At 30.9% G+C, this 19833-nt stretch overlaps 2 protein-coding genes across 3 annotated transcripts; one reads left to right on the forward strand and one right to left on the reverse strand.

Moving 5' to 3' along the window:
- Nucleotides 1-1398: 1398 nt before the first annotated feature.
- Nucleotides 1399-6250, reverse strand: LOC101267333 (cation/H(+) antiporter 18-like). Of its 2 annotated transcripts, XM_010327072.4 has the most exons (5): nucleotides 5928-6248; nucleotides 5769-5829; nucleotides 4192-4454; nucleotides 2907-3908; nucleotides 1399-2816 (listed from the first exon to the last, which is right to left on the reverse strand). In XM_010327072.4, the coding sequence occupies exons 3-5, from the start codon at nucleotides 4387-4389 to the stop codon at nucleotides 1608-1610; spliced, it is 2409 nt and encodes an 802-aa protein (XP_010325374.1). In that variant the 5' UTR covers nucleotides 4390-4454; nucleotides 5769-5829; nucleotides 5928-6248; the 3' UTR covers nucleotides 1399-1607. The 2 variants fall into 2 exon arrangements, with proteins under 2 accessions (XP_010325374.1, XP_004245551.1); XM_004245503.5 differs by lacking the exon at nucleotides 5769-5829 and having other exon boundaries at nucleotides 5928-6250.
- Nucleotides 6251-13516: 7266 nt separating this feature from the next.
- LOC101266852 (uncharacterized protein At5g41620) lies at nucleotides 13517-18263 on the forward strand. Its single transcript, XM_004245502.5, has 3 exons — nucleotides 13517-14301; nucleotides 15654-15779; nucleotides 16327-18263. The coding sequence occupies exons 1-3, from the start codon at nucleotides 13909-13911 to the stop codon at nucleotides 17842-17844; spliced, it is 2037 nt and encodes a 678-aa protein (XP_004245550.1). The 5' UTR covers nucleotides 13517-13908; the 3' UTR covers nucleotides 17845-18263.
- Nucleotides 18264-19833: the final 1570 nt, after the last annotated feature.

Genomic DNA, 19833 nt, shown 5'->3' on the forward strand with positions numbered 1-19833 from the left:
ACATCGTAATTCTGTTTTAATATAAGTGTTATTTAAAAAAAAATTCATAAAAATTCAAGATTAAAAAGGTAGTAGTATTTTTTTTTTTATCTAAGGAAATAAATAGGACAGTTTTACTTTACTAAACTATGCATTGTATTTATCAATTTTTTAATTAACTTAATTTTTATTTAAGACTAAATATTTTGAGATGGAGTGAGTATTAAGCTACTATTCTACTTTTGAGCTCAGCCTTTCATTACACTAATTACTAAAAGGAGTTGTAATATTTTTTTAATTTTTTCTCAAGTCTTTTTAGAGAATTAACAAAGGCATTAATGTCAGCACTACTGTTGCTTTAGTGGTAATTAAATTGAAATCATATATGTATTTTACAATATATTTTCTAAAAATCCTATGGATTAAAATTATAATTCATTTTACTTGGTAACTTTTAAATGTACAATTCAATAACTTTTCATTTATTATCTCACATATATTTTAATCTGCTTAAATTTAATCGAGACTCATTTATTTGACGGTATCAATAATGTATATGTGGAAAAGTCGAACTTTTGGCGGTTGTTATAATTCTATAATAATATACTATGAGTGAAAATCATTATGCCAAAGAAAAATTATTGTTATAGTAGACATTTCAACAACAAAAACTATAATTGAAACGTAATTATAAATGATATTAATAAAAATGACCAAAGTCATAAATCTTTATCATCTTGCATTATACAATCTAACATTCAATAATGAACAACTAATGACTTTTATTTGTTCCTTTTTTCATTTAATCTCACGATTGGGATATGCAAAGGTCAATATATCGTAAATAAAATTTGTATGTACATCATAAAGAAACTGTTTTCGGTAGATCCTCGGCTCATTTAAAAACAGTACAAAGCAATTTGGAAAGAAAGAAAAAATAGGTATAAAGAGTCGGAAAAAAAATACTAAAAAAAGCATGATACATATACCTATTAAAATAAAATATTCACTTTTGTAAAATAATATAATAATCGAATCGAATTGCAACCAATTCTATGACTACTAGTACGAATGGCTGAGCTAGTGTACAAGATAGTGGTTTGACAAAAAAAGATAATTACCATAAGATTTGAACACATGAATCATGATTGTTATTAATTAAATGTACTTTTCTATGATGATGAAGACACTTAATAGAAGACCAAAAGTTTGTTTTCCTGCATTATTTTCCATAATGTCATAGAGTGGAACAAGCAACAAGAATCTTCCTAGGTGACTAATGACATAATTATAACATTTTTACAATTTTATATTTTGAATAATCTTCTCCATACATTTGCTGGTCGAACTATTATATTGATTATGTCAAAACATAAATTTTAGATACGTTAAAAGCGCGATACGCTTAAAAAGTAAATATAGAAAACAGATAAGTGAGATAGATTAATGAAAATATATACAAGCAATTAGTAATATTGTGCAGCTATTACAATTTACATAATAAGAGTAATGCAGAAGGGAATGCCAAATTATATATATTGTTACAAGTTTCCTTGTTTGGCAATTCCCTCTAATCTAGTATGATAATTATTATTATTTTTTATGCAAATGTATAGTACTTGTGAATTTTAGTTAGATTCATTTCCATCTGATGTCTCACCATCCTCCAAAGAATTCAATGCGTCTTGTGATAACTGGCTGCGATACTGCTGCACCACCAGAAGAGAGGCTGTTGTTGAGAACTCAGATGATGTTAACAAATTTCCGATAGGTCCTAATTCTGGACATTCACTGTTTTTGTTCAAAGATGCAACAACTTGTCCCTCAGGCATTCTTCCAACAAGGAATAGATTGCATTTGTTATATGATTTTGTTGCTTCAATAAGTTCTGTGGAATCTTTAACAGTCTTCTCTTCATATTTGATGGATCCGTCTGTTGAGATGCTCTCTTTCAACTTGGAAATAACAACTTCGTCTTCAGGTTGAACCTCAGGATTGGAGTTGTGGCTCATCTTTAGCTTGACACTGCCTCCAGCAAGCGCAGGGTCAACAGCAAAGCGTACCACAGCTAGGGTAATACCAGGGTGCTCAGCCATGCGCATACCATAAGCAAGTGCTTCACGGTCATCATGGCCTCCGAAGAACAGGATAGTTATTGTAAAGTCAACATTGCTAGCTGGTACATGAGATGCTCCACCAAGACCTCTGTCTACTAATATGCCAACGGAACATGGTGCTTGCTGCAGAACTTTGCGGTTCACATGCCTTAGATCAGTTCTGGTGGTTTCAAAGTGTCCATCGAGTCTCTGGTGCTTGTGGAATGGGAGGATTATCATGGCAACCCTCTTGTTCTCAGCACTTGTGATGATGTCCTCGTGCATGCTGTTCATGGGAGAGATTGCTGTGGTTGGTCGAATGGATACTTTGCTAAGGTGCTCAAATGTCTCGAAAGCAACCACTACTTGGTTAGAATCAGAAACCTCCCCTTTATTCCAGAAGGGCAGACCGTTCCTTTTAACCTTGTGGACCATCAAGATTGCTGATGACCTTTCAGAAAGCTCCATAAGATGCATGGCATACACACGAAGTCCTTCCTTTTTAGCAGTTCCACGAGAAACTTCAATGAGATTGATCAGCGTGGGAATGTTTCTTGTGCTGTAGAAACAGGACAAGATTCGGACTTGTTTGCTCGTGTCTTTCCTCTCTATGGTTCTATGCTTGTATTTAGTCACAGCAAGTTTAGCTGGCCTGTATATTGATATCACAATAGGAGTTGTGATGAATGTAGTGAAGAGAGCCATCAACACCATGATGGCGAATGTTTGATCATTCAGTACCTGCAAAATGATCAGTCAAAACCATGTAAGCTTAGAAATTAAATAAACTCGATAATCAACAAATTAGATGTGAAAGTGAAGATACCCCACCCCTCTGTCTTTGCCAATATTGAGAACAATGAGCTCGACTAAACCTTTAGTGTTCATCAAGAAGCCAAGAGTCAGAGCCTCTTGTACAGGCATCTTGCAAAGGAGTGAGACCACAATCGTGCCAACAATCTTCCCAAAGCATGATGTAAATATAACAAGAGCAAGAAGACCCCATGATTGAGCCCCCTGAATAGTTGCGACATTTGTTTTCAGTCCACTGGAGACAAAGTAGAGTGGAAGGAATAAACCCGATACAAGGTCCTCAACTTTTTCCACTAGTGCGCCTGCGAATGGTCCTTCCTTTGGTACAAGAACTCCAAGCACAAAAGCCCCAAATAGAGCATGAATACCAATACTGTCAGTGACAAATCCTGCAGCCAAAACTGCTGCCAATGTACCACACACATAGATCTCATCTACATGCTCCCCATCCGAACAACGTTTAGCCATCCAGGTGAATATAGGAGGACCAATGAGTATGCAGAGTAGCACAAAACCAGCCCCAGACAAAAGGACCCAAAGCGAAATAAAGGGTGAACTACCATTACCTGAGAGGGCAATGGCAAGAGCAAGTAAAATCCATGCAGCCACATCATTGACTGCTGCAGCAGACATGGCCATTCGGCCAACATCTGTTGTTAAAAGTTTCAGTTCAGCTAGAATACGAGCCAACACAGGAAACGCAGTGATAGAGAGGGCCACTCCCATAAACACCAAAAAAGGGCCTTGATTAACCCCTTGTGATATAGTTGCTCTCAGAGCAAAGGATGTTCCTATTCCTAATACAAAGGGGACACTGATTCCAGCAATGGCAATACATAGAGCTTTCTTTCCAGTCCGACGGAGAGACTTTGGGTCCAACTCCAGCCCAACCAGGAAAAGAAAGAAAAGAAGGCCAAAGTTGGCTAAAGTATCCAACACTGTCAGGCTCTTTGGTGGAAATATTGTGTGCAGATACTTCTCACTGCGGCCTAGAGCAGATGGACCAAGTAAAATCCCTCCCTGCCAAAACAAAAATCCAATGTCACCTCTTGCTCGCGCCAGGGCTAAGTTATTGGTAGGTACTTCTATGGAGCAATAAATCATGCGCGTAGAAATATGCAAAAGAAATCAAATTTACAACCACTAACCTACCTTCAACCACAAACTGTTCAGAGCACAAGAAATTGAATTACTGAATTAGACTAAGTACCAAATTTAACACATATCATCCTTTTCCATGCACATAGAGCCAAATGTAAATGCGTTCATTAATGAAAGAAATCCAAAAGCAAGAAACACTCACAATAATCTCAGCAACAACACGCGGTTGTCTCAATGGACGAAGAATATAGGCAAGGACTCGGGTGAGTACAAGTACTAAACATATCTGCACAATGGCAAGAGGAAGTGCATAATCTAACGGATCATCCCCTTGGAATACTCCATTAGATGTAGCCTTCATGGGCTTTGGACAAGTCAGGGGTGCTGCAGGTGTAGCCATGTTGGCTTTAGTCCTTATATAAAACAACTCCAAATCAACAAGAAACAGCCAAAACCTTCAAAAACCTGCATTTTCATGATCATGTCCAAAACCAATCAGACTATCTCGAATTACTTTATAACATAACATATCCGCGTGACAAACAAATTATAAAATAAGAACTCTAAATCATGATCCCTTAAGGCCATAGATTTACAAAATATCCCATTTGACAAAGTAACTCTAAATTATCCATAGTGCTCGCACATACACTTTATCCTCCCCAGACCCTCAACACCAGGAGCACGTACTTCATATGCAATTGAAATCAATACTTAAAAAAAAGGGGTTGGCGAAACATATTACTATACGTCCCACGCAACTACAAAAGAACATGTACTAATATCAAATACAGGGGACCCAAAGCATCAAGCTAAAACAACAAATTTTAAATAAACAACTTTGAGAAGAACCACACATTGTGGTAATCACATAATGCTTGAAAAAGGAACAATGAAACAATGACATCTACTTTATTCTATTTAAGGAATCTGGAAATAAAAGTCCCTAGCCATTTATAAATCCTCAAAACTCAAAACATATATTTTTTTTTATGAAAAGTGCACACACTATTAATTTCCTAATACTAAATTTTCGTCATGCCGTAATCAGCAATGAACTTTTTAGTGTAAAATGAAATCATTGATCAAATTAACTAGTAATAGAAAATAAAACCAACGTAACTTCTTATATGTTCGAGCCTTGATGGACAGAGTTACACGTAACACCCCATGCAACTTTTGTTCAAATCCAAAACAAATTAATGCTAGCAAAAACTATATGAGAAAGAAAACAAAACTCCATAAATGAACCACCTAGATCACCATGAAAACTCATTTGACATGTAGCCAAATGCTGATATCACAAAAACTACATAAAAAAGTAGCAAAAAAATTTACAATAAAACAGTAAAATACAACCCTCCCTGCCATAATCACTAGTCTGTTTATAGTCGCGACTGTTATCATAGTCAATAAAAAAATTTTAAAAATTCATTTCCAAAATCTGCACAACTGCAGTCTAAAACGTGTTATTTCCTTCTATTTCCACGAAACTCTGCCAACTTTAATATTTTTTAAAAATTACACAAAATATCCAAAAATCACCACCAACCACCCTACTACAATTCTTCCAAAAATCGAATAACAAAAAAACTTAAAATTGACATATTCAATTTAAGCATAAGATATTCGAGTCAGAATTTTCACTAAAAGTTACATAATATTAAAAAATTAAACACACACCAAAAAAAAAAAAAGCAAATAGGATTTCACGTTATTATATATAAAATATAAATATAAACTAATTTTAATCGGTTATAAATAGTATAATTTTCCGACCTTATTATCATAATGCAATTTTTTTCCTCTCTGACATTTCATCAGTCAACATGCACTCAATCTGTCAAAATTTCGTTCAGACTTATTCAGGCCCATTTCGTTATTTCTTCGTATTTTTTTCATATGAGTTTAAAATAAAATGGTTTATTGTATGCATACCTAAATTTTCAAGAGAAATGGTATACACAGAGAGAGAATCTGAATCTTGAAAACTTGGAGAGTTTATAATAAGATAAAAAAAAGTGGGATAAAGAGATAGTTATAGAGAGAAAAAATGGCGTTCAATTGAATCAATTTTTTCTCTGAAAAATTTTGTTAGGAAGGAATCAGAAATTTATATGTGAAATATTTTTGGAAAATGTGAAGAAGAAACAGAAAAATCGGGAGACGAACGAAACAGAAAAATATGAAAAAAAAAAATTAACAGTTCCAAAGAGTGAGGAAAAAGGGCAACGAGAGATAGAGAAAGAGAAGAGGCCCATACATGGAGTTTTCGGTTCTCCGTATTTGTAGAGTTTGAAATATTTTTTTTGTTCCGGTTATACCCTTGGGTGGTTTGGTTATTTACAAGAATAAAAGAATATTTCCCAGAAAAAAATCGAGTTCTTTTAAGTTCGCTTTTAGTCATAAATTTTTGATTTTTTTTTTTTAACTTTTGCGGAATTTATTTGAGTTTTAGTTGAAGATGGAACTATATTTGACTACACTTTTCTTCTATAATATTTATTTTTGTGTTGATTTATGTGTTACTCTCTCCGTTTTATAAAAAATGACTTAATTTGACTTGGCACGGAGTTTAAGAGTATAAAAAAGACTTTTGAATCTTGTGATTCTAAATTAAAGTTAGGTCAAATGTACAAAATTACGCTTTGATCTTGTGGCCTTAAACATGCAACGTAAAAAATTGCTACCCAAAAAGAAAAGAGGTCCTTTTTTCTTAAACATACTAAAAAGAAAAGGATGTCATTCTCTTTTAAGCAGAGAAAGTATTTTTTTTCATCTATTTTTCAGAATCTCAATTAATTTGATATTTACATTACGTAGAACTCTCATTATTCCCATTTTCAAAAGGTTGAATCAAAATTGTCTCGCATTCAAATTTCTCTGCTTGAATATATCGATAGAATAATGTTAAATGATTAAAAAAAATTTGTCGCAATTTGATCAGAAAATTAAAAAATTACAATATTTTTTTTATTTTAAAATAAATTAGTTTTTTAAATTTTTAATTAAAATATATTGAAATTAAAAGAATAATAATATTCAAATAGATATAAATACCAATTTTATGGCTAATAAGATTTTTCCATATAAATTTTAGATTCTAACAATACGTAGATATCTTGCACGCTATTTTATATAGATAATGTCTCCAAATCTTCGGAGGAAATATAACTACTATATTCCTTTTAATATATAGTCATCCTTTTTAAGTGTTTTGACAAATTATATTGGAGTTGCAAAGTGATCATTTTCTAAACTAATTTAAACTTTGGAATTATAACAGTCCACTTTGTTGCACATGAAAGCTAAGTCAATTAGAACTTTGCATTATTAGAGGATCATCAAATTAATGTAGTAATTCTAGTGAAACATTATTTAATACTTTTTCTATCTCAAAAATATTTGTTATATAGTTTATTTTTAAAAAAAAATATAGTTGAACTATATATATATTTTTTATATTTTAAGATATATTTATTACAATCATGTAATTCTTTAAATTTTTTTAAATATAACAAGTATTTAGATATTAATCTTTTGGCACCATAATGATAAAGTTCAATTGCTATAATTTAAGATAGTAATCTTTATTAGTTAGCATAAAATAAATTTTGTTATCTATATTTATGATACATGGCTAAGTGATGTTAGCTAGATTATCTCCTTATTTCTTCTGTAGTTTGTTATAAATAAATATTTATTTATTCACATATATAACAATAAAACCAATAAGTATATAACACAATTCAATAGATTATCATAAAAATTAACATGTTTTATTGTATGTTGTTCTAATTGAATACGATTTATAGCAGAAAATTAAATATGTTTATAGAGTCTTATAAAATATTGATATCTACTATCTCATTTAAATTACACTATTGCACTCTAAAAGTTGATGAATTTATTTATGTTATTTTTTCCTCTACGGCACCTTAACTCTCTCTTTACTAGTATTAAATAAAACTATAATAAAATCATAATTTTACATGGAATAATGTTGATAAAGAAATGATCTTCGTGATTTGCAATCAGTGAGCACATGTGTTCGATAACTTAATGAGTACTTTGCTCTCCTAAAATATCGATTAAATTTAAATCACGTGTGATGGTTATAAAGAGGAACGTTTTTAATATAATTTTGTTTATTTATTATTTAAATTTGATATTTTAATTAAGAATGAAGCAGCATAATCATTTTACTAGTATTATGTTGATTATTTCATATTAATTGATCCATGTTGATTTGAAGTTTTGAACATTCTTTTTTTAAAAAATAATTAGAAGTGTATTTTATTAAATAATATAAAAAACTCAACTCTCTTTTAAGTAATTTGTTAAAATGTATAAATAAAATGAAATTTTGTGAGTTTAAATCTAATATTTATGTCGATCGTGAACAATCACTTGTACTTATGTTTAATTTATATCAAAAAATATTAAATTAAGATCGAATTCATTAACAACGGTTATATTCATAGTAATTTTTGCTATTATAATTTTACGCATACATTCGATTATAGTAAGTTCATAAGGACATTAATAACCTTTAACTCATAATGATAAAATTCTATCTTTTTCATCAATATTGTTTTGATACACTTTACATTTATGGGAATTTTTTTTTGTTGTAGTAAGTTACAGGTCCAAGTCAAAATGTGAAAGCAATCACCTAATAATTTTAGGGGCCATGTGTATTTTTGCTCATATTTTATTTTAGTTTTTTAGTATTTTTTTATTATATTATAAATTTATTTTTTCATATCGTTATATTTTACTAGTCATACCAGGGGCCATGTGCATTTTTGCTCATATTTTATGTTAAGTTTTTTAATTTATCTTCTCGTAATAAATGATTTCTTTTACTAAATATAAATTTATATTTCTCATATATATCGCTACATTTTACAAGTCATACCAGAGGATACGTGCATTTTATATTAGCTTTTAAATTTATGTTCTCGTAATAAAATAATTTCTTTTATTAAATATAAATTTATATTTTTAATTTATATCGTTATATTTTACGAGTGATACTAAGGGCCATGTGCATTTTTGCTTATATTTTATGATAGTATTTTAATTTTTGTCCTTATAATAGATTTTAAAAATTACTAAATACAGATATAACTTTATGTTCTCGTATCGTTATATTTCATAAGTCACACTCAAGTATCAAAATACTTTAATTGACATAAATTTGATTTTCATAGAACAAAAATTTAAAACTAACTATTCAAAAAATAAAACGTCCAATTTTTGTTAATAATTATACACCTTTTCGGTATATATTTAATTTACTACTAAAAAAATTATTATTTTATATTAAAAAATATTCAATAAGTTATTTTTCTAAATATTTTAAGTGAATCAATGAAAAAAAGAAAAAGTAATTTTAGTGAAAAGTTATTTTTCCTCCATGCATTATTTCCGTGATTTGGGTTCGGTGAGAAAATTATACTTTATAACATAATTTTTTCATCGATTAACGATGAGAACAACTTTTGTTTGTAATAAACATTTATAGTACTATATTAATATCTTTGTAACAAATATAATAATTCCAAAGTGTAGCTATCACGAGTAATCTTAATAACTATACACTAACAAGGGACAAGGATTGTGATAGAGTGATAAGTATTCATTCATCCTTAATCAAGAGATTTCGAATTCAAGTCTCCTTGATACGAAATTTCCTTTGTTAGGGAGCGTTTTACTCTCAATGTGGACTTTCCGACGTGAATTCAAATTCAGTCGAGCTTCAATGTAGGTACTGAAAATAAAATACAAAAATCTTAACAACCATTCCAATTACCATAAATAGACTCCCCTTCAATAAATATAAAATTCCTATGTCTTCATAATTTTAGTGTGAAATTTCGTTTTATCTTCGATATTTTAATTGTATATCTTATTTACCCCTATTTTCATGATATTTTTTCCATTTCAAGATATAAAAACAAATACAATCTTTCTTTTTTAACCATCTTTTTTTATAATTAATTACCCTTTATTATTTCTATTAATGAGAGAATATAGTAATGGTGTTTCAAAAATGTCGCAACACAAACAATTGCCCCCCACCCAAAAAAATGAAAAATAAAATAAAGTCTAACATTGTATAAGAAAATATTTTTCAAGTGCTATATTTGCACGACTTCAAAATTGGAACAAATTTTAAATAATAACGTAAAAATGAAATTTACATAATCAGCCTAAAAGTTCCCTAAACATCAAATGGGCTTAGTTAAAAGAGAAAATTTTAGAAATAGCAAAAATAATAGATATAATAAGGTTGTATAATTATGGTTTCAATAATTGCTCTTCATAGTTATGGTTCTGTTTTGCTATAGAATTTACGGTTTGTATATGCTTTCGTCATTTGTATATTTCACTTACAAATGTACATGCATAGTAAGTATATACAAATGGAGGTTGAAGTTTGTATAATTCACTTGCAAATATACAAACAAGATAAGTATATACAAATGGAGGTTGAGGTTTGTATAATTCACTTGCAAATATACAAACAAGATAAGTATATACAAATTATATATTCATACTTTTACAATTTTTCTAGAACTCCGTTTGTATATTTCACTTGACAATATACAAATAAGATAATTTATTATTATGAATTTTTCATAAATCATATATATTGATACAATTAGAAACCGAATTATACAAATTCTAAATTTATACCATTATAAACTAAATTATATAAATTCGAGATTTATACAACTGATAAATCAAATATCAAAATTTCAGGAAACTATAGATACTAATTAAAAATAATTAAAACTATAGCTATATCACATAATATACTTTTTCATTTCCCCTAATATCATTTCTACTTTTATAGCTTATAAAATTGTTTCTTTATGAAATATCTAACAGGTCTAAAGCCCATCAGTACCCATCTTTAGTAAGCCCAGTCCACGTGCTTGGGCCTAGCAAATAAGGACTTTCTTTGTTCTTTCTCTAAATAATGGCGAGTAAATTTTAGGTTTAACAAACATAAAAATAATATTTGTATATTATAGTTATAGTTTTCGTTTATATGATTGAGTTTTATAGAAAATTTTATATTTTCTATGATTATTAATTTGTATATTTCGGTATAAATATACATAAAAAAATAATACAAATGAATCGTGCATTCTTATATTTCGGTATACAAATGGGTCTTTTATATATTTCAGTTTATTTGTATATTTCGATATACAAATGAGTGCTGCATTTGTATATTTTGATATACAAATGGATCTTGCATTTGTATATTTTGATCTATTTGTATATTTCTGTATACAAATGGGTCATGATTTGTATATTTTGGTATACAATTGGGTCCTACATTTGTATATTTCCATATACAAATAGGATGACAAAAAAATAAAATAAAATGTTTGTTGAGAATTATAAAAAAAAACAAAACCTATAACTATAATATTTAGTTTAAATCAATAATTTGCTATTTTATACAAATTTTCCAATAATTTTTCTTTTCATGCCTTAAAGAATCAATTCTTTATTATTTCAATAATCCTATTGCTGATCATCAACTATAATATCAATTTGCACATGCTAAATAAACTCAAAGATATATAATTAGGATCTTAACATGGTGACACAAACTTCGATTTGAAAATTCACACAATTTTTTTACAAAATACCTCTTATTAGGAGTCCTCATACATTATATATATAGCTTCATTTTTTCTTACAATTTTCAAGAAAGGTTATATTTTAACTATTTCGATAGTTTGAGGACATCTTTTAATCAGATAACTCATTAACAACAAGAATATTTATGAACAATTATGCCTTCATACCCTACAACCTTGACTTGGTTGAGATAGCAGGACATTCACCATATTCAAACCTTAATCAATGCTAATTATTACATATAGTTAATTAATAATTAAATACTCTTCTTTAATCAATGCTTTAGTTTTTTTTTCTTTTATATTAAAGAGATTTCAATGAGAAGAAGACACATGTATAATTTTCTGTGCCTTTTGTTTGACATGCTTCCTACATATTTCTTGGTATAATAAAACATAAGTGAGTGTGGTGTTATATTTTATTCGTTTTTACTTGTTATGTTTTATTTTAAGATATAATCAATTTGATTTATCTTTATAAAAAAAATTAATCAATTTAAATAATTTAAGTTTATAATTATATAAAAAATACTACCAGTTTAGAATATAATGTGTTTTTATATTGGTTTTAGGAATTTCATCGAGATTTGATTTTCTTGTTTGTGTTAAAAGACGAGAATATATATACTTGTAATGTGCAAAAACTCTTTCAATATAATTTATGCTAATCATAATTTAATCAGTTATTTTGTCACATACTACTAATTACTGTGTTGTAAGGTTTGTATATTAGAGTAATTATTTAAGGAATAAGTATTACGATTAAAATAAATATTTTGGGTATCATTGGTAAAATAGTTTGGATATAATAATTGAAATAATTAGTAAAAGATATTACGAGAGAATTTGTCTATAATCCTATCTTTTGAGTTAATAATAATATTACTAATCCTGTTACTTTTGTCTTTTGAGATAATATAATAATAAATTCTACGCCTTAGCCCGTTTCTTTCATTTTTTTTTGACTATTTAATATTAATTTTCATATTTTTTATTTTTAAAATCAAATTATAAAAATTTTAATTAACATTTTATAATAATTTTTTTCATTATATTGATATGCAAAAAGTTACAACATATAATACTTTTCATATAACTTTAATAATCTAATTTTTTCATTTAAATTATCAAATTAATCTAATCTAATTTAACTTTAAAAATAATTGACTTTCAAAAAGCAACATCACAAATAAAAAAGACGATGGGGGTAACTATATATTGAGTTATTCACAAGTCAAAATTCGAAAGTCCACGTTAAAGTTAACTTCCTTTAATTTTTTCATGCATTTTAATTGTTAATCATGACTGACATGTTTAGAATAAGTGTTGATGAAAAAAAAAGCCAAGAATTGAAACATGTTTCAGTCGTCAACTTTCTTCTTTTTTTAACACACCATTATCACCTTTTTCTTGTTCTTTAGATAATATACCATTGAAAATATATAAATATAAATATTTTTACTTTTTACACACGTATATATATATATATATATTTCAAAATCATTATTTTCTTTTAGTTACCTTTTCGAATAACATTGAGATAATAGTAACCCAAAAAGGTTAACATGCATGCTAGGTTAAAGAAAGTGTAAATAAAAGCAAGAGTAGCTAGCAATGTCAACTTTCACTTTCTTTTTCCCGCTCGATATTCAATACACATATTAAAGTTTAATTAATCAAAATTCAACCAAATAAAACACTATTCAGAGATACACCTTCTTACTAAAATAGAAATTTTTTCAAACTCAAAAAATTTTAATTAAAAAAGAAATAATTTTATTAACTGCACCGCGTCTTTGACATCAACTTTCACTTTCTAATATTATTACTCTATCCATATCAATAAAATACTTTATTATAAAAAATTGGTTTATCCAAAAGGAGGTAAAATGAGTTGTACTATTTAACATATTAGTCAACAAAATTAAAGGCCTATGTGTCTACACAACATAGAGTTGTTCATTTAGATTTAATCTATGCTCAATGCATACACCACAACACCTATAGAAAAAAACAAAAAAACCATACAGTTTCTTCCCCTATTAAAGTCTTATTTTTGGTTTTTGGCCATGGATGTTGAACTTAAACAACACAAAGAATCTGAATTCAAAGACTCTACTGATGTACAATACAGAGTAGCAGTAGCTGTAACAGTTACTACAGTGAGTTAAACTCAAATGATAATGGGTTGTTGAAGGGGGGGAAAAAGAAAAAGAAAACAATAGAAAATTGTGTAGATGTGAGAGAGAGAGATGAAAAGTGGACAAGGGACAGCAGAAAAGCAAGAAAATTTAGGGGAAAAGTTGAAGAAAATAGGGAAAAGAGGGGGACACACTACACCAGTAATACCCTTTTTGAGGCTCCAACATAATCATCAACAAAGTGTTGTTGTTGTTCAAGAAAGTGATAGTATTAAAGAAAACCCTTTTCAGAATTCTTGTGTTTCTGCTAGAAAACTTGCTGCAATTCTTTGGGAGCTTCATCAATACAAGATACCTTTTTCTGAAATGCATCATGTTAATGGTAATAATGTTACATCTTCAAGAATCCGCCGTCTTCAGCCTTATCGCCACCATAGACACCATATTTATGAGGATAGTAGGGTTCTTGAACATCCTGATCCTTCACCAAGTTCACCTGACCTGGTAATTTCTCTGGCCAAAACCCTTTTGCTTAGTAGTGACAGGACTTGGTAGTAATCTTTTTGACTAGATTTTCTTGATTGTTTGCGGTAAAGTTTGAATCTTTGAGGTGATTTGGATAACCTGATGTAGTTGGAGTTGCTAGTTCATCAGAAGTCTCTTCATTTTTAATGGCTCTGTGAGTGGCAATTACCCTTTTGTTTAGTAGTGGCAGAGCGTGGTAGTTTTGCTAATTTTGTGTTATTTGGTGATTAAATTTTCTTGTTGTTTGTGGTAAAGTTGGAATCTTTGAGGTTACTTTTGAGCTGACTGGTGTTGTTGGAGTTGCTGGTTGATCTGAATTCTCTACTTTTTTTTTTCTTTTGAAATGAAAAAAAGGAGCTATATGTCAATTACCTTTTTGTTTAATAGTGGAAGAATTTGGTAGTTTAGCTAATCTTGTGTCATTTGGAGGTTGCTTTTGATTTGATTTTCTTGATTGTTTGTTGTAAAGTTGGAATCTTTGAGGTTACTTTGGAGCTGACTGATATGTTGAAGTTGCTAGTTCATCAGAATTATCTCCTTTTTCTTAATAAGCTCTTGAATGGCAATTACCCTTTTGTTTAAGAGTGGCAGAACATGGTTGTTTAGCTAATCTTGTGTCATTTAATGGATCCTTTTGATTAAATTTTCTTGATTTTTGTGCTGAAGTTGGGACCTTTGAGGTGACTGATGTTGTTGGAGTTACTGGTTTTGCTGTCCCCTTCTGTTTTTCTGTCTCTGCTGTTTTTGTTCTTATTTGATCTCAATTTGATCCGCAAGACTCCAACCTTTACCATCCATCGTCTGTCTAAGATTCTTTATTTACTCAAATACTCCCGAAATTGGTTCTATGATTCAAGTATCTTAGCGTGCAAGAGATACCGCTAGCCTTTTGATTTGGCAGCCTAGAGTTGATCATCAGGTTAACCCCGAAATAAGTTGATCAACAGTCGCGTCCAAGTAGATAGACTCTATGCCTATTCTGCACTAGAAATTGTATCCTTGATTCCTCAGAGAATTTCAGTGCAATAAGCTTTTCCGGACCAACATATGGTTATGACTCTAACTCAGTCTCCGTCAAGGACTAGAAAACTTGTTTAGCGATCGCGTTGCCTGACTTTGTTTTCATGCTTTTTAGTGCTGTGCTGCCTTTGGACTTAGGCTGAGATGATGTCTCTTTTGTATTCATATAGGCTACCGTAAGTTTGGCATTAATGCACATTTGTTATATTTTTCAGTTCTCGTCTCTCTTCTAAACTAAAGTTCAATTTGAGCTTGCAAAATTTTGAAATTGCTCAGCATTCTCCGTTAACATTTGTGATTTGTTTTGCCAGCCAGGAAGTGCTGGCAGTTTGAGGCGGCATGTTGCTGCATCGTTGATGCAACATCATCGATTGATTGAAAGGACCAATCATGCGATTCAACCTGTATCTCCTGCAAGCTATGGCAGTTCAATGGAGGTAAAGAGAGTGCTAATCTGCATTGACGATATCTTTACGAGTGATACTTAAATTAAACTCCTCTCTAGGTCATTTCAACACAACATTTCATTAAGGAATTTAGAGCTGATGAAAATCTCAAAATAATTTTAGGTAATAAGATTTTATAATCTTTAGCATCTGGAATTCCCAAAGACTTTAGTTTTGACTCCCTGCAGCAATAGAACATTCTAATCTTCGAAGATTCTCTCACCGCAAACATCTGGAGAGCATTAGCTCCAGAAAGTGACTATTAACTTAAAACATTGGCTCCATATATACTATCCCCCTCTTGGTAACTAAGGAACAGTTATCAGCCATCTCTAAACCAACATGCCGCATGCATGATCTTCTCTTTAGTTCATCTTCTACATCTGTTTTCGTCCTAGTTATTGTTAGACCAATATAATCAAATGTCTGTAAACTAGTTAGTGAGGATCAATTTTCAGGAGGGTGGATATGTTAAAAGGTTTTTGCTAAAATGAGCAAAAACATCTTTGCAGTAACTCTTGTGATAAATTTTTTTCAGATTGCACCTTACAACGCTGCAGTTACACCGTCTAGTTCTATAGACTTGAAAGGGAGGATTGGAGAGACAGGCTACAGCCTCAAAACATCTACAGAACTTCTAAAAGTGCTGAATAGAATCTGGGGCCTGGAAGAGCAGCATGCGTCAAACATGTCACTCGTGAAAGCATTAAAGAAAGAACTAGATCATGCTCGTGTGCGGATCAAGGAGCTGGTGCGAGATCAGCAAGTAGATAGACATGAAATAGATGAATTGATGAAGCAGATAACAGAGGATAAAGTGGTAAGGAAAAGTAAGGAGCAAGATCGAATTAGTGCTGCGGTTCAGACTGTCAGAGATGAACTGGAAGATGAAAGAAAGCTAAGAAAACGCTCAGAGAGCTTGCATAGGAGACTGGCCAGGGAGCTGTATGAGGTGAAAACATCTCTTGCCAATGCTTCAAAAGAGTGGGACAAAGAGAAGAAGTCTCGACAACTTCTTGAAGACCTTTGTGATGAGTTCGCTTGGGGAATAAGACATTATGAACAGGAGTTGCATTCTGTAAGACATAAATCTGACAAAGATTGGACTGAAAGGACTAATAGTGATAAACTAATTCTGCACATTTCCGAAGCATGGATTGATGAACGGATGCAGACAAAAATGGAACCTCAATATGGTCAAGGTGAAAAAAGCTCAATCATAGAAAAATTCAGGTCTGAAATAGAGACATTCCTTAAAACTAAACAAACCGGTATTAGGAATAATGTTAACTTAGGGGATACCACCTACCGACGAGGTTCTCTGGATTCTATCCCTCTTAATGTTGCTGGCAGCGCTCCTCAAGACGAGGGCGATGAAGAAGATTCTGTTAGCAGTGACTCGCATTGTTTTGAGTTGCAAAAACCAAGTGCTTCTGACTTGAGATCCCGCGAGAATGGTGCCAAGGAAAAGAGTGCTGAAGAAACCATAAGGCCTAATTACATATTGAGGAAACCTGCATTACACGAAAGATCAAAGAGTAGCAGCATGTCCAATTTACAGGTGAAGTTTGAAGAACAGATGAACCGGGCTGCATTACCAAGTGAAAGCAGGAACAAGTTTGACGAGAATGATCTGGGAGAAACTAGTGAAAAGAACCAAGTTGAAATAAGCACTTCGAACAAGTTTGAGATATGTGAAGTAACAGAAGAAGGTAGTTCTGGGAAAAAGAACAAAGCTGATGGAACTCCTGGAGTTAACTCAAACTATATGATTGATGAGTTAATTAGAAGCCATTATTTATTGTCAGAAAGTGGAAACATGCCACCTGAAAATGATTATGAGTTAACTTCTTATACTACTTCTGTTAGAAGGGCTCAAGCTAGTCCGGTCAGACAATGGACGGAGAAGCTTCCCTCACACGAGAACATCTCCGAGTCATCAACTAAAATGCCACCAGATTTAAAGGAGAACACTTTGAAGGCCAAGTTAATGGAAGCAAGAACAAGAGGTCAACGTTCACGATCACGATTGAAAGGTACCAAGATCTCCCTCTAGTTATACAATCAAATGTTTTGGTAACTTGAAACATTTTATTGCATGCCACAAGGATCCGTTCTATGTGAATATTTTAATTCGTTCCTAATAACCACGAGATGATACACACATATTTGGACCTCTCTTCTTGCTTTACATAAAGAGTCATTGTATAAAACGAGACGAATCAAGTGGATCCTTTTATAATGATGGACGAGATGGCAAGTTCAAACACAACAGAAGATCCGTCAGTGCTATGTTCGAGTGCCTCTGCAGATCTAGATGATAAATGTTACATTAGCTGCAAATCATGTACATTTCTCAGAAGGGTACTACAATGGGCCTTTGATCTTTGGATGATTTTTATACCTTAAATGTTTCATTCAGCTTTCAGTACATTCATGCAGAGACAGTTACATGAGAAATTTGCTTCTAAATTACATAGGATTCTTGTTCTGGTGTTTTTTTTTTTGTTTTGTTGGGGGTTGGGGGGGGGATCCATATATAATTGGTGTTGTTCTTTTCATATAAGTCTGCAACAACTGTGCATAGGGTATATTAAGTACAACTTCATAATCAAACAAATTTTGGTACTTGTATGGGGTAGCATGTCCCCGTGGAATAGTTGAGGTGCATGTAAGCTAGTTCAGACACCATCATGTGTCTATTCGGAGGTAGTAGGTTCGGAATGAAATAATCGAACATCTTTCATAGACAAGGCTCCCTTAATTTAAGAATCTTTCACATAATGGAATTTTTAGATCATCGTTGTCGAAAGATTCCTTTTGAGCAAATTAAAAAATTTATGAGAAAAATGTTAGAATATGGTCAATTTTTTGTTAGTTTGTTCGATGGTATTTAAAATTATAATATGAGCAGATATTAAATCCGATTTAATGTTATTCAAGGGAACAATTTCAAAAATAGAAATGGGCCTAAAAATAGGTATATTTTTGCATAAATCAGTCCTCTATATTGTAAAATTTTCACTTTTATAGTTTATAAAATACTTTATAGCTCAACTTCTTGTTTCAAGTATTTTTGTTTTTTATTTTTTATAAAATGGGCTTCTCTATTAGTGTGTTTCATTTATCAATATATACTTTGGCCCTCACTCCAACAAAACATGGAAGTATCGAACAATCAAACAACTTCTTATGTGTTAAACGAATTTAATTTTTAACTGGGCACGTGTCCCTTCGTTAGTATTAGAGGTTAATTTTTCTAAAGTGATGATGATTTTAATCTATTGCGCATAATATAGAGGCATATCAGATCATTTTTATCGTTATTATTATTATTGACGATTATAATCCGATGGATAAATTTAATATTATTGCCCTCTCATGTTTTTGCTTGCGATATGTATTAATTAATTAATTGTTCTATTATGCTCTTGCTTTAGTTGGACAAAGATTATGAAATCTTAACTTAGCTAGTGGAGTTGACTAAATATGATTTTTTTTAAAAAAACTTTGTTGAAGACAAATCAAAATGATATCTTATTGAAAGGGGCATTTTTATGTTGCATGATCTTTGAATTTATTTTGTAATTATGCATCATTAGTGGACCAAAATTCCCAATAACAATTTAACAACCAACTCCAAACTTTAAAGGAGATATTGTAGCCAATCGTATTGATTATGCCAAAAATTATAGCTAATAATAAAGTCCTTCAAGTTTCAAATAAACGTCACGTTCAATCATGACTCTGACCTAAACCATCCTGACCGCCTCATAAACCTTGTCATCGGCACAATGTTGGTGTTACCCAACAATTATGCTTCCAAAAATCTGTCTCATGCATTATGTTGCTCTTGGTAATCAAACTCATGACTACTACTTAGCACATGGATGTGTTTCAAATACTATAAAAGATTATTTGGTTAAATCATGAAGAGATAGATAAGGATATCTTATGAATCGAGATATCCCTGGAAATAAGTTAAATCACTTTCTATATGGTATACATAGTTAATCTTATCATTTTAATACAAAATATATCTTGA

This window comes from Solanum lycopersicum, chromosome 8, assembly GCF_036512215.1.
Source record: "Solanum lycopersicum chromosome 8, SLM_r2.1".
Taxonomy (NCBI): Eukaryota; Viridiplantae; Streptophyta; class Magnoliopsida; order Solanales; family Solanaceae; genus Solanum; species Solanum lycopersicum.